Source organism: Stegostoma tigrinum, chromosome 24 (genome assembly GCF_030684315.1).
Source record: "Stegostoma tigrinum isolate sSteTig4 chromosome 24, sSteTig4.hap1, whole genome shotgun sequence".
In the NCBI taxonomy this organism is placed as follows: domain Eukaryota; kingdom Metazoa; phylum Chordata; class Chondrichthyes; order Orectolobiformes; family Stegostomatidae; genus Stegostoma; species Stegostoma tigrinum.
The window spans coordinates 26,916,231-26,931,757 of NC_081377.1; the positions used below are offsets into that span (position 1 = coordinate 26,916,231).

The following is a 15,527-nucleotide window of genomic DNA, read 5'->3' on the forward strand; positions in this document are numbered from 1 at the left end:
AATCCATCAATACTTATTCTTCCTTGATGAGTTAGCCATGAATGTTAGCAGTCTGCAAGGTCATTGCAGCCGAGGCTAATTCTCTTCTAGCTTAATATTGTAACACTTTTCAGCAGGGTATTTGGGAATTCAAAATGTGTTTTTCCTTTTCCTAGTCCTTATTTTTAGAGGACAACTGTAAGATGGGATATCAGCAATTCTGCAGGCTAGCAATTGACCAAATAATACAAGTGGAATCTTAAAGCAAATTATCAACAATTTCTTAAACCAACTACGCTGCATTATCTCCTTGAACAGGAAATTAGTTGCAGCCACATTCCTGTTGAGTGCATTGGTAAGTCTTGCTGTGGATAAGTCCTGATGCTAATGGCCATCTGTTTGTTTTTTTGTTTAGATTCTGGTTTTTCAAATTTCTGGCCTTAGTGGGAATCACTGTTGGTGCTTTCTTCATTCCTGATGGTACCTTTACAACAGGTATTGTGCATAATGACTTTGTATGAGATCGTGTTTGTGCTAAAAGAAATGGAAATCTCATTTTTGTTCTTGAACAACAATACAAATTGTAAATTATCCAATTTATCCAGGAGTGGGTCAGTGGATAAGCATGAGGATGGATTGAGATCACAGGTTTGATCGTCATTGAAGTCAAGCCCAAGAGATATACGATGTTTTGCTTAAGTCAGAGTGACTATTTACATTGAGAGGATAAAGCACTTTTTAAAAAAAAAGTAGGGACTGACATCAGTGATAATGAAGAGGGAGGATCTGATATTGGTTAGGTTGGAATGTGAATGTTGGATGGACTTTTGGAAGGGAGTGGAGATGTGGAGGAGTCCTTTATTTTCCATTGCAGCTGCTATACCTCTTCTCTGATGGCATGTGTGTATTTATTCCCCACTTTTCCTTTTTTATGTTTATAAAGCATGGACTTTTGGAGTATGGCTATGAGGTACCAGCAATCCCTTGGCATTGTGCGTTACTTATGGCCAGTCTTCAACCAGGGTCCTAAACGACAGCTATCTTAGTGGGTATCTGTTGTGGACGGGGCGCCAAAACAGAGATTGTCCTGGCCTCTGCTGATATCCAAATGATCAATTTCTACCCAGAATATGGAAGAGGAATACTGGCAAATTATATTTCCTGCTTCAAAATGATGGAATTAGGGATGCAACAGATCACCTTAACAATGACCTGACTGAGATCAGCTATCAGGAGCAGCAGGGGTGGGGTCAAACAATCTTGAGGGTGAATCACTTAATTACATGTCATTGGATGAGCATCCTTCTTAAACGGAAGAAAATCCCATTTTGGGACAACTATCGAACAGTATTTGTATTTTTCAAAATATAACATTTTGTAGCAACTGTTATGATTTTTGATAATGCAGATGAGAGCTCGTGAAAACTTTTAGGATTCAGACCTCCACGGCTCATGATTTTGTTTTGCCCTCAATTGCTTTAATCCCCAGGCAGTACAGGTTTGAGGAGCTGAACACCCTGCTCCTGTTGTGCCTCACTCTCCATCCACAAACATTAATTTTCAAAAATACTTTCACCAAGTCATTGGCAGCAGGAGGCTTGGTACTGACTGACTAACTAAAGCAGGCCAGTTTATGTCAATTAGGTTATCTTGGTACCGATTGAGAATCGAAACAAGACTTTCAGTTGTGTATCTTAATGCAGCAGCCTGTTATTCTGTTATATGGTAGGTCTTTTTTATTTAAGTTGATAGTCTTAACTAGCAAATTCATTTTTTACTTTCTCAGTGTGGTTCTACTTTGGTGTAGTTGGAGCTTTCTGCTTCATTATCATCCAGCTGATACTTCTCATTGATTTTGCTCACTCTTGGAGCCAGCTCTGGGTTGAGAACATGGAGGAGGGAAATTCCAAATGCTGGTATGCAGGTATGTAAAATGTTTTGCTGATCTTACTCTTGCTGTTTCCATTAACAGAATGCTTCAAAAGATGTCTTCACGCAACATTCATGAGCTGTTGAGAGGATAGGGAGACAATTCCCACAAAACCTACTTCCACTCCTGGCATTACCTTGTTTGGTACTTGTTGGGCTGTGAAGTCAGAAAGACTGCCCCTTTTTTGTTTTTTGTAATTCTGTCTATTTTTAGGGATTTTATGCCTTAACTTGATCCAAAAGCTGAGACCTAGGAACATACCTTCGCCCTGGCTCCTGTTGGTAATGTTTTTGATCTGAGACCCAGCTCATTATACTGTTTTGACACTTCAGAGACGCAATTGGGTGCTCAGAGTCAAATTAACTACGATATGTCTTACTGGGGAATGCAGTGGAAATAAATCTCAGGAAATTCCTGCGATACCACAAAAGTTAAAGATTTGTGTAAGTTCACAAAATACCTCAGTTAACCAGTCCTTTAGATCCCGATTTTCCAAAAACATTGATCAAGTTTCTGTACGTATTTCCAAACTCCCAAAATACAACAGAAAATCAAGCAGAAACCCATGGGTGTCATTGGCCAAGAGAAATACTAGCAAGACAGTGAACCCAGTAAAAAGGCACAAACGAACTGAGATGATCATTTTGGCTTATAAGGACGTGCTACTCCACAGTCTCTGTCTCAAGGTACTTTCACTTGCTTACAGGGCACACAGGGGGATTGGTTCTCACTTATAACATCTCTGACATTGGAAAAGAACCACAGTTTACAGTAATTGATGAGGGAAAACAAACTGGAATTCTTTCTTCAGGCTTCTTTTACTACACAGTAAGGATAGCTCCTCCTTCTTGTCGGGGGTCCAATAGCTTCTGCATTAAGTGCACGCCCACAAGCTGTTCAGCAACCTGAGAGCCAATTCCATAGTTGGTTAGGCAGAAGGCCTTTGCCATTGATAACTGGTCACCATTCTACAAACTGTCTATTTGTTGCCAGCTGAACCTCATTTTGCATACACCCATTGGTCTTCAGCTTATCTGTAGTAACCTCTCCCATTGCTTCATCAAAAAGCACTTGAAATCAGTGTCAGACAGTAAGAGAGACAATATTTGTCATTGTTTTTATTGGCCTTTCACACTTTAAGTAGCTATAACCATAAAATTTGTGAGTATGTTAACTATTCATGCTTGTGGTCCATTCTTTGTTTCTGAAACTGATTACTGCCTATTTCACAGTTATGCTTACTTTTTATTTTAGCACACATGTAGAATGTGGAGGTTTGTTTGACTTTATTAATGAGTGTGATCAAACATTGTGATCTCAGCTGTAGTAATAAACCTCCAACTGTCAAAACTTTGTCCCGGCATTCTGACACGCTCTTGGCTATCTCCCACAATGAATAGGCCGTCCAAACTCAATTCCTTATGACCAATGGACACTGACCTAACTGAGTTACTGCATCTTCCAGTTTCTTGCTTTTAAAATTCTCAGCCTTGTTTTCAAACCCCTTCGTGGTGTTTCCCCTCCCTATCTTCAGTCCATAATTCTGAGATATCGGTGCTGTAATCTTGTTATTAATTAAAATTGTTACCCCATAGATTGTCATGCCAACAATTGCCTAGGCCCCAAGCTCTGGAATTCCTTTCTGTCTTTCTGTCTCTTTACCTTGCCTTCTTTGAGACACTCCCTAAAAGCTACCTTTTGGATCAAACTTTTCATCATCTGGCCATGCATGTGTTTGAGGCTCATTATTATGCTTTGCATCTTGGGACATTTCATTATGATAAAAGCAATATGTGGGTAAAAATTATTGATTAATATAGTTCGAAAACTAATGTGCCTGTTTTCTCACAATATTCATCTTCTCCTTTACAGCCTTATTTACCTGTACGGCTATAAACTATCTTCTGTCAATTGCTGCAGTTGTAGTGTTATACATTTTTTACACAAAACCTGATGACTGTACGGCAAATAAGGTGTTCATCAGTCTGAACCTCATCTTCTGTATCATTGTTTCTGTTGTGTCCATCCTGCCAAAGATTCAGGTAAGAATATGATTAAAGAGTTTGTGACCTGCATTGTTGATACAGAAATAAACACCTACGTGCATATCAAAAATTCCCCAACTGTTACACAGTTCTTTTTGTGGGGAGGGTATAGTGTTCTGGGGAGCTGGGTTTATATGCAACCATGGCATATGGTGAAATTCGAGTTCAGTAAAAATGTGGAATTAAAAGATAGCCTTATGACAACTGTACAACTACTGTTGATAGGTTTTTATAACAATCTGGTTCAATAATGCCATCAGCGAAGGTGCACAATTGCCTTTACCTGGTCTCGTCTGCATGCGACTCCAGACCCACAGCATGGTCAGCTCTCAAATGCCCTTTGGGAAATTTGGGATACGCAATAAATGCTGGCCTAGTCAGTGACGCCCACATCCCTTGAATGATTTTTAAAGAAAGGTATGATTTAGTGACTCCACACAGTGAAACATTCTGGATTTTCAAAAATGTTTGCACACTGCCTTTAAAACAAGTTTAATTTTTTGTTATGACAGAAACAAAACTTAACTAGATACTCCTGTTGACTGAATGTTGGGATATTAAATGTTCTAGACCAGAAGAGTCTGACCTGTGTTGATTTGGCAGTTAAGGCCATTCAGCCGTCAAATCATCTTCACTTTTCAAAGAAATCGCAGCTAATCTAATAATCCTTAACTCCACTTCCCTACCTTTTCCCTACAACCTTTGGTTCCCTTGCTGATTTAAAAAAAATCTATCTCAGCCTTGAATATACTTAACCCAACCTTAACAGCCCTTTGCAATAAAGAATTTCACAGATTCACTACCCACTGAGTAAGAAATTCCTCCTCATCTTTGTCTAAAATGTGTGACCCCTTATTCTGAGATTATACTGTCAAGACCTAGACTGTCCCACAGTGGGAAGCAATCATTCTACATCTATCCTCTCAAATCCTCTAAGAATTTAGTACGTTTCAGTAGGGTCGCCTCTCATTCTTCCATTTTCCAATGAGTAAAGGCTCAACCTCTCATCACAAGACTGTCCCTCCATACGTGGTATCACTTTAGTGAACTTTCTTTGGACTGCCTCTAATGCCAGTATTTTTTCGGTACAGGGCCCAAAATTGTTCATGATATTCCAGTTGCAAGCTGACTGGTACTTTGTATAGTTTTAGCGAACCCTTGTACATGCGTACTCAAATTTCCTTCGAAATAAAGGCCAACATTCATTTTGCTTTTCCTGTTGTCCACTGAACTTCGTTGCTAGCTTTTAATGATTCTTAGCTGAGGACTTATAAGCCCCGCTGTTCTACAGCTTTCTGCAGTCATTCTCGATTTCAGTCATACTCAACTCTTCTATTCTTCCTGCTAAAGTGCATAACCTCACATTTTCCCACATTATATTTTATCTGCTAAGTCTCTGTCAACTTGCTTAACCTATCTATATCCCCCTACAGATTGTCATTCTCTCCACTTTGTGTTACCACCTATTTTTATGTCATCTGCAAACCTGGCTATAGTACATTCTTTTTCCTCATCCAATTTATGAATATATACTGTTAATAATTGTGGCCCCAGTACAGATCACTGTGCCACTGCACTAGTTACAGGTTGCCACCTTGAAAATACACTCTTATTCCAACTCTATCTTTATTAGTTAGCCAGTGTGTGCTCTAAGCTAATGTATTACTTCCAACACCATAGGCTACTTAAAAGGCAAGAGCCCAATTCGTGGTACTTTATCAGATGCCTATAAAAATCCAAATATATCTATTGCTTCCCCTTTATTCTGCTTATTACCGCTGCGAAAAATGTTGACTCTACTGGATTGTATTGTGCATTTCTAAATGTTTTGTTACAACTAGCCTTTACATCCCTGGGTTAAATAAGGAAAATCAGAAATGATGTGCATTGTTTTTAAGACCAAGATGAAAAATTTTTTTCTCGGTGCTATTGAATCTTTGGAACTCTCCTACCAGAATTGGCCGAGGTAGTGGGAAGTTGAATATTTTTAACGCTGCACTGGATAGGTTCTTAACTTTTGACTCCATTCACAGATATCGGGGGAGATAGGAACATAGAGTTGTGGTTAGAATACTATCAGTATACATTTATTGAGGCACAAGTAGCCTACTCTTGCTGTTGATTTTGATTTGATTTATTATTGTCATGTGTACTGAGACACAGTGATAAGTATTGTTTTGCGTGCTAACCAGACAATTCATACCAAATGTAAGTACATCAGGGTAATAAATCAGAATGCCGGATATAGCAGCTACAGCTACAGAGAAGATGCAGAGAAAGATCAACTCCAAAATGAGAGATCTGTTCATAAGTCTGATAACAGTGGGGAAGAAGCTGTTCTTGAATCTGCTGGTGCATGTTTTCAAACTGCTGTTTCTTGTGCCCAATGGAAGAGCGTGGAAGAGTATAACCCAGGGCAGGGGGTGGGATCTATTAACATCTATGAAGTGTACATAAGAAAAGGAGGGGGTATAACCCTGTAGTACAAAGCTAACGATTCATTTTGGAACTTGTAGGTTATTAACCTGTAAAATTACAGGTTGGAGTTGAAGTAAATGGGTTGCAGGAATGCTATAACTGGGTAATGTTGAACTTTGTTTTCTATTTTAAATGTTGACACAGGCTTTGGAGTAAATAGTAATCGGTGCAAACCATTTGGATTAGAACTGAACTTTGCAAATTCAACTAATGTAACCATGTGATTGCAGCAAAAAACTGTTTTAATTTGATGCAGGCAAGCATGGATCTGTTAGTTAAAGACTAAATAAAAACTGAAAAATCTATGGGTAATGTAAATCAGAAATAAACAAATTGCTGGAAAAGCTCAGCAGGCCTGGCAGCGTTTGTGGAGAGAAATCGAGTTGTTGAAAAGCCAAACCTTCTCTGTATATTTGTGCTGTGTGATCTCTAATGTGCACCATACCATCAACTGTGAGCAAATTCTACACAATTGCATAAAATGCCTTTATAAAAATGAGTACTGTATTGCTGAAATATTGTTAATATTGTTTTTGAAAGAACTTTAGTGACTGGTGAAAATCTAGTTTCTGTTCCAACTGCAGCATACTCTTATGCCTAAATTTTGTTTCACTTGATGTTATAGCAGCATTCATGCAGCACAGAAGAAAAATATCCTCTCTTCCTCTATTAATAAGACTGTTTTTAATGACTTAATTCAAAGGTGCAAGTTGAAAAACATGTAAGCCATGAGGGTAGGGTGGTAGAAAAGAGGAATTGGATTTCAGCATCAGCTCAATGGACTGCCAATCACTGTCTATCTTAATGTCTTAATGATTCTATAACTCAAACTGAATAAATATCTAGCTTAGTTAACAAAGTTGGAGCTGGATGAACACAGCAGGTTTTTTTGTTTTGGCCATCACTACTTAGTATTTATCTTAACAGAAATGGTCATCTGCATTAATTGGAAGCTTGTTTGTTCATTGAACTATTTGTTCCTCGTTTCATTTTGGCAGGAAGTTCAGCCTCATTCAGGATTGCTGCAAGCCTCTGTCATTACTCTCTATACTCTGTATGTGACCTGGTCTGCCATGACAAATGAACCAGGTAAATTTAACTTTGCAGTTTGATCTAAGTTTCTGTCATTTGTAGTGCTTTCTGAGGCCTTAGCAATTGAGTATTTAAAGCTTGTGTTGCAAAAAAAAGTTTGAGTATTTTGTTCAGTATTGTCTGCCTATTTGTGAACCTGCTAATCTGGGTTCCACAATATTTTGCTTCATTCTTTGCAGAAAGAAAATGTAACCCCAGTCTACTGAGCATTGTCCAGCAAACCACCAGCAACTCGACTGTTGCTCCACCATCTCATTCATTAGTCCAGTGGTGGGATGCCCAGAGCATTGTTGGGTTGGTCATCTTCCTCCTTTGTGTGCTTTATGCAAGGTCAGTGTTTTCATGCCTTCTGTTTTACATTTCCTTGGAAAAATCCAAACTAATTCTCTGTAAAATTTCTTTGTTTTTAAGAAAAATAGATGTCAAGTTACATAGGATCATAGAATCCCTACAGTATGTAAACGGGTGATTTGGATAATTGAATCCACACCGACCCTCTGAAGAGGAAATTTTGGTAGTGTTGTCTGTGTAGGTGTTACAGAAGAGTGTTCTTCAATCCGTGTGTCGAACAAATCTAGAACAATCTTCATAGCTGAGGACTTCTAAACCCCTCTATTTTACAGTTTTCTGCAGTGTTTCTCCATTTCAGTAAAATTCTGCTCTTCTATTCTTCCTGCCAAAGTGCATAACCTCACCTTTTCCTACATTATACCATGTCTACCCATGTAACCCTGCATTTCCCACGGCTAATCCACCTGGCCTGCACACCTTTGGACTGTGGGAAGAAACCCACAGAGACAGAGAGAATCTGCAAATCCCAAACAGACAGTCACCCGAGGGTGGAATTGAACCTGGGTCCCGTGCTGCCCCACATATTTGAGAGTTTGGACTTTGAATTGAAACCTCAACTGATTGCAAGCTATTTATTGCTGAAATCTGTTTTCCTGTTCTTGGGTCTAATTTAAATGGAACACTGCTGGTGGTGAGGATCAAGTAGATCTCTCGGATTAGAACCGCCTCTGTTTTAGATGTCAGCTGTAGGGTTTGGGTGTGAGTAGTATTTGTAGACCTCCCTATTCTTTGCTCAACATGAAGAATTCTAGAAAAGGAAACTGTCACTCTTGATCTACATCTGGATTTTACCCAGTGAAATCAAAGTTTTATTAATAAATGTGTTTAATATCCTATTGATTAAGGAATCCTCCAGCCATTTCCTATGCACTGTTCCCTGTTCACCGATCAATCTAGTCATCTGTTATTTTCAAAGAACTAGAAATCTGCTGTGCGTTTTCCACTTGGTATTTTTTGTATTGAATTAAATATAGTGTGTGTAAATTGAAACTGTTTTGAACTGGACTAAAGACCAAAAAATGATGTGAAATCTTTTTGGCCGGCTTTGGCAAGAACACCCTGTAGCTGCTCTTCAACTTTGGTTTGCCAACAAAACATTTCATCGCCACCTGTGGCAACTCCTGGACTGCTTTGATAATTTATCAGAAAGTTAGAGCAGTCAACTATACGTAAAGAACTTGTCTTCAGAGCAGGGAAAGTTGAGATAGAATGAAAGGAATCAAGTTAAATTTTTTTTTAATGCTTTCACATGATGGGATTTATTGCCCGTCTGTAATTATCCTTGAAATCGGTGACTTGCGAGGCCATGCCAGAGAGTAGTTATTACTTTGGGTCTGGACTTGCATGTAGACCAGGCCAAATTTCCCTCCCTGACAGACCTTAGTGAGTCCGCTGGAGTTTCATGAGCTGTTGCTGAAAGTAACTTTCAGTTCCAGATTTTATTAACAGAATTTCAATTCCACTAACTGCTATGCTGATTTGAACCAGTCTCCCCAGGTGACTAGCCTGGACATCTACAGTTTAAGTGTAGTGAAAATACATCATTGTCTGTGTCCCCTCTCCATGAAATTAAGTATACACCAAACTTAAGTTTACAACCAAACGTTTTAAAAAAGGGGTCTGCAGCACATTGTTCTGCAAGTAATGTTCTGTTCTTTCTGTTCTTCTTGATTTCTACAGCATCAGATCATCAAGTAATGAACAAGTTAACAAGTTGATGATGACTGAGGGAGGTGAAAGCTCCATGGGTGACTTTTCTGCTGACCGCGAAAGTGGATTTCATCGTGCAGTGGATAATGAGCAGGATGCTGTTACCTACAGTTATTCCTTCTTCCATTTCTGCCTGTTCCTCGCCTCTCTTTACATCATGATGACACTTACCAACTGGTACCGGTAAGTCTTTGCCTGATACTGATTCAGCAGTGTAATGTGTAATAAAGCAAGGCATCCTTTACTGTTATATACTGAACAAAAGTGAAGCTGACAACTTTGTTGTTGGAGCGGGCTGACGGAACAGCCATTTAATATGATTCGGTTCCTTTAATTCCTCAACGAGATTCTGATCCCATCTCGATCCCTCCATGCAGGGAAACCACTTCAACAATTAAGGATTTCCTCACAAGAAAGAAAAGAGCTAAAATTTGAAGGAACAGTTAGTCAGCACGTAATAATGACTTGCTCACAATTAGCCTGGAAATCCCCTCTCATCCATACAGCAGTAAGCCACACAGACCAGAAGATTCCATGTTCTATTATTTGTTATAGCTGAATTAATTGATTATAAATCTCTTAAAATGCTCATCATAAAATATTCTTTGTTGCTTTTAAGTAACTCATCTTGTCTGTACAGATGTGTATCAGAATAATAAAGCGTTCAGAAACGCTTTTCCAGGCCCTCAAGATTTTCTTCAGTTCACTTTTTTTTTATAGTTTACAGCTTATTTGCTGTTTATCAGATGGGTCTATTCCCGTTAAGTTATAAATTGTGGCTCCTAACTCTGTAACAACGGTTTGAGAGCTGGAGCAAATTGCTTTTCCTTGCCACTGACTGTTAGCTGACAGATTTTATGATTTGTATTTACTAATTGTCTTATTTGTGCTGTCTTCCTAGTCCCAACTCTGACTACTCGGCTGTTCAGAGTGCCTGGGCAGCTGTCTGGGTGAAGATCTCTTCCAGCTGGGTTGGACTCCTATTGTACCTGTGGACTCTGGTTGCTCCTCTCATACTGTCAAATCGTGACTTCAGCTAAGCTGATTGATGCTACTCACAGCCATATGTTATTTTTATATATTCTTTTCATTGGACTGAATTCTTCCACTACTTGTTCAGATTTCCATGTTTATAATCAGTACTTGTATAAAATATGGCACCACACCATTTTGGAGCTATTCATTTCTAATCAGAATGTCCTTTTATGAGCTTTTTGTCACTCATTTTCCATATTCCTTTGACATGGAGCTTCTACTGCTGTTCCAGTCAGGGAAACCATTTTTTTTCTTTCCTGCCTGATAAGGTTGGTGTTTTGAAGCTGCCACTTTAAATCAGTTTGGTCAACTTTATTGTGATTCAAAATCTTTTTGATGAAACCTGATGGGATTTCTTTTAATGCTGTGTATACTGCCTCTTGCCTGTGAAGGTGCCACAGTGCCACCACAAGCAGTAAGAGGCAGTTAGTGTTACGTATTCAGGTAGACAAATTCTAACGTGCACATGGCAATTTTATTGCAAATGTAAGGGCTTTGAGAGAAGAGCTGAATTGTGTCAACATACTCTTGTTGAATTAGTCCTTCTCCTCTAACTCTGCTTCCTTTGGAAAACTGTACCTGTTCTATGCTCTCCGTATGTAGTATATCAAGCTGACCTAATCTTTAAAAGGGAGAACTAAATCCAACTTGGCCGGCTCCAACCTGACAATAAGTGTAGTCACAAAATATTTGCAAATATATGCATCATGTCATTAATATTTCAGCTTAGTTTATCATTTGCATATTTTCAGTATTTAAGGAACTGTAGTGAGTTTTAAATGATGAGATAACTGACTTGAGGTTACAAAGTTTATGGCATGTGGATTAGATATATGATCAAGGATTCAAAATCTTAATTTACAAGAATAAGAATGAAACAGTAATGCGAAATATTAAAGCAATTATTGACAAGTTTTTTAAAAAATTAGTAGAAATAATGAATGGTACAATGAAAATGAAGGGAGTTTTTAGGAGGTAAACAGGCAATCTTGAAAGTTGTATCTTCAAAATATGCAATGCGTAAGGGACACTAAACAGTCATCAGAGAATGTTGGCTTTTATCAAGTCTCCTAGTGCCAGTGTTAAAGCTGCCAATTTGAGCACAAAGATGACCAGATTTAGTAAGGCTGGGACTAGAATGATCTGTTTAAAAATATGTAAGAGAATATGCTTTATTGACCTTAGACTGTTGGTTATTTTTGCCCATGCTGATCCTCAAAGCAAGTAAGGAAAGGATACAGGTGTCATATTTAAAATAATTCTAAAGCTGGAAGTGCTTCCCATAGAGTGATTGCTTTCTTTATTTTGTATGTGCTGGAAGAAAATTTTGATAGTGTTGTCTGTGTAGGTGTTACAGAAGAGCATTCTTCAATCAGTGTGTCAAACTAAGCTGGAGCAATTTTCTGCAAGCAATTGAGAGGCAAGTTGCAAGTTAGTTTTGAAATTAGGCACCCCAGAGAGAGGATTGTTTTCTTTTTTAAAAATTGCTATGAGCTTTGTAAAATGGAAAGCATTCTAAAATGGAAAACTTCATTGAAAGTGATATAGTCTGTGCTGAAGTGATAATTATTTGAACAGTGATTTAACAATTCACTGTGACATGACGCAATGTGTTTAGACTAGTAAAGATTTGTAGCATTCACTATTGCTTTTGAAAACTTTTATATAAAGTACTAATTCAAATTAGAAATGATACCTACCATTTATAAACCTCACAAAAGAGGAAAGTAATTTTTTTTTACATATATCATGATTTTGAAATTGTATATCAAATGTTGTACCTACACAGGTATTGTATGATTCTTTGCTTAAAATGTTTGAAAAATCAGGTATACAAAATTATTTATAACCTGGAGAATTGCATAGTTTGTTTTTTTGAAGCACAAAAATATACCTTACCACTTGTGCCTCTTTCAGAAGATGTTGTGCTTGGTGAATTTCATTTGTTAATGAAGACAAACCATTTTGTCCTTTCAAATCTTTATTTTCATTGCCTTCCTCAAACTGATATTTTATGCAAAAAAAAAAATCATCAGGTACCAAATCTGGCAAGCATAGAAACCCACGCTGCAATTGTACACATTAGTCACAAGATGTTGCAGCACTTCAAGTCACAGTGGTACTGTGATTTCCCTTTTGTGATGAAACTAACAAGTTCTTGGAGGAGGAATGACTTTTCTGCATTGGAATTGTCTCTTCTCCAAAGTATTTTGCTGCACATATTACTGCTGATTGCTACAGGAGATTTCTTAAAACAGTCGCAAGAAATAATATTTTAATGTTTTTATATCGTTCCTGAAAACCAGATCAATGATTTGGAAAATTGAAATGTATGTATTTAATCTTGGTCATTAGTCACTCCTTGGGGGATTACTTTATTTGTAAAATATGCATCATTTATAAATCTAGTGCGGGACTTATGAATAAAGATATTTTCTTCCTTTTCGACAAACTTGAGTTTTGTTTCCGAGTCCAGTGATGTCTGTGATGAAGATTAGATTTCTAAATCCGCAATAAAAAGGAAAACACAAAATCCAGTTCCCATTGGCCTGTCACTTTCTGAATCAGAAAGATGTCCCTGATTTAAGCTAATATTGGTGGTTATGATTTTGTCACAGCAGGGTAGTCATTTACCCTCCTCTTTTCAGATAGAGTCAACTTCATGTCAATGTTTTTCTCATGTTCAATTTACTTGTTATATTTTTTCTATCTTGTAAATTGATCGTGTTTTAGTAGACAAAACTACAGCTGAGTTTTGAAATTTCTTCCTTAGGATCTGACTGTAAAATATGGAGCTGGATTTAATGTTCCCAATTTGGATCCACCCACCCAAGAACCAGTGGGAGTCATACATTGCTTCAGTATGTGGGGTGAGAAGGGTTTGACAGAATGAAGTGCCTTTCTACCTCTGGCTTAATGGGCCAACATTGGAATTGCCAACCAGTTAGAAGCTGGCAACTGTCCATCACCATCACCAGGAATGTGGCTGTGACTGAGAAACGCTGAGGCCTTCAATAGAGTTTGCGGGTGAGAGTTGAGTGGTTTGGATTAGAGGTCATGCTGAGGAGAGAAGGGAAATGGTTTAGATACAAGGATGGAGTTGGCAGCAGTTAGTAGCATCTCTCTCTCCTTCCCTTGCTTTCTTGCATTCCCTATTCTTTGCCTTTTCTCCATGAAGATGCAAACCTTCAATTGGTGGCAAATGTCTTTGGACGAGGCACGTTCTCTGATCGAATTGAACACAATTTGGCGAGTTTTGAGAAGATTTGTAGCTCAGGTTGAGTTTCTGGATGTGAGTTTGCTCGCTGAGCTGGAAGGTTAGTTTTCAGATGTTTCGTCACCATTCTAGGTAACATCATCAGTGAGCCTCCGATGAAGCGCTGGTGTTATGTCCCGCTTTTCTATTTCTGTTTAGGTTTCCTTGGGTTGGTGATGTCATTTCCTGTTCTTTTTCTCAGAGGATGCTAGATTGATTTGGAGCCAATGTGTTTGTTGATAGAGTTCCAGTTCGAATGCCATGCTTCTAGAAATTCTTGTGCGAGTCTGTTTGGCTTGTCCTAGGATGGATGTGTTGTCCCAATCAAAGTGGTGTCCTTCCTCATCTGTGTGTAAAGAATACATACAGATGAGGAAGGACACCACTTTGATTGGGACAACACATCCATCCTAGGACAAGCCAAACAGAGACACGCACGAGAATTTCTAGAAGCATGGCATTCCAACCGGAACTCATCGGAGGCTCACTGATGCTGTTACCTAGAATGGTGATGAAATGTCTGAAAACTAACCTTCCAGCTCAGTGAGCAAACTCACATCCTGAACACAATTTGTTGGATAGCCTTGATAAGGCATAGTAAGCCCATGGGACTGTTCCTGAATCACCACTAGTCTTTTTAATCTCAATAATGGACCTAATTTATCAGTGGACAAGCTTCTCACGTTAGCCCATTACAGCCGTAAGTTTGAATAGGAGTCAGTTTTCTTGCTGGCAGACATAGGAATGTATGCCTTTCCCTGTGATCCATGCAACCTGTCCACCGCTTAAAATCTGCTCCCAAGGGCTGCATTAAACATAACCTTTCATATTTAATTCTAACTCTGAGCTGGGGCAAGGTTGCCTTTTGGTTTGTGTTCAGTAGTGACAGTACACGTGGAAAACTTTGATATTTTAAATGAAATGGGCTATTGTGATGTGACAGTCTAAAAATTGGAAAATCACTCGTGCCACTTACTGTGACCATACAATCTGATCATTTGTGCGTGTAACAATGTGAATGTCCAAATCGTTCACTGTATAGTATCTGAAAGCATGGGTGCATTTTGTCCCTAAGACTTGACAATGGTGCTTGTAGCATATGTATATCATTTGAATGAGTTTAAGAATTGAGTGTAAGAAAATCAGGTGTAATTGTACACACCAAAATGCCCCATGTCAATTATCTTTGATTATAATTGGGAGATGGGGATAGAGCTGGGAAAAAGTGGATCAGAAATATCTGTGGAGAGCATGGAATATAAGAGCAGGACTAGGCCATTCCGTCCAACAAGCCTCCCCTGCCAGTCTAGATCAAGGCTTACCATTTTCTGACACTTTCCCCACATCCGTTTGTCATTAGTATCTGGAAATCTATTAATCCTGTTAATCTCCGTCTCTGTCATTCTGTAACTCAGCTTCTACAGCCATTGGGTTGAGAATTCCACAGGTGCATAACCCTGCGGCTTGAGGTGGGAGGAGAGAATGGGGGGAGGATGGACAGGTTAGGCAGGCAGGGATGAGCCGGGCTGGTTTTGGGATGCAGTGGGGGGAAGGGAGATTTCGAAGCTTGTGAAATCACATTGATACCATTGGGCTGCAGGATTCCCAAGCAGAATATGAGTTGCTCTTCCTGCAACCTACGGGTGGCATC

At 38.8% G+C, this 15,527-nt stretch overlaps 1 protein-coding gene across 1 annotated transcript in view; it reads left to right on the forward strand.

The window, feature by feature from the left end:
- LOC125465090 (serine incorporator 1-like) overlaps nucleotides 1–13,077 on the forward strand; it is a 30,738-nt gene extending 17,661 nt beyond the window's left edge. The window contains exons 4-10 of the mRNA XM_048558212.2: nucleotides 395–474; nucleotides 1,766–1,903; nucleotides 3,782–3,951; nucleotides 7,431–7,521; nucleotides 7,704–7,854; nucleotides 9,556–9,768; nucleotides 10,487–13,077. Of these exons, the coding sequence (XP_048414169.1) occupies nucleotides 395–474; nucleotides 1,766–1,903; nucleotides 3,782–3,951; nucleotides 7,431–7,521; nucleotides 7,704–7,854; nucleotides 9,556–9,768; nucleotides 10,487–10,625 (982 nt within the window). The 3' untranslated portion in view covers nucleotides 10,626–13,077. The remainder of the gene's footprint in view (nucleotides 1–394; nucleotides 475–1,765; nucleotides 1,904–3,781; nucleotides 3,952–7,430; nucleotides 7,522–7,703; nucleotides 7,855–9,555; nucleotides 9,769–10,486) is intronic.
- The last annotated feature ends 2,450 nt before the right edge of the window (nucleotides 13,078–15,527 follow it).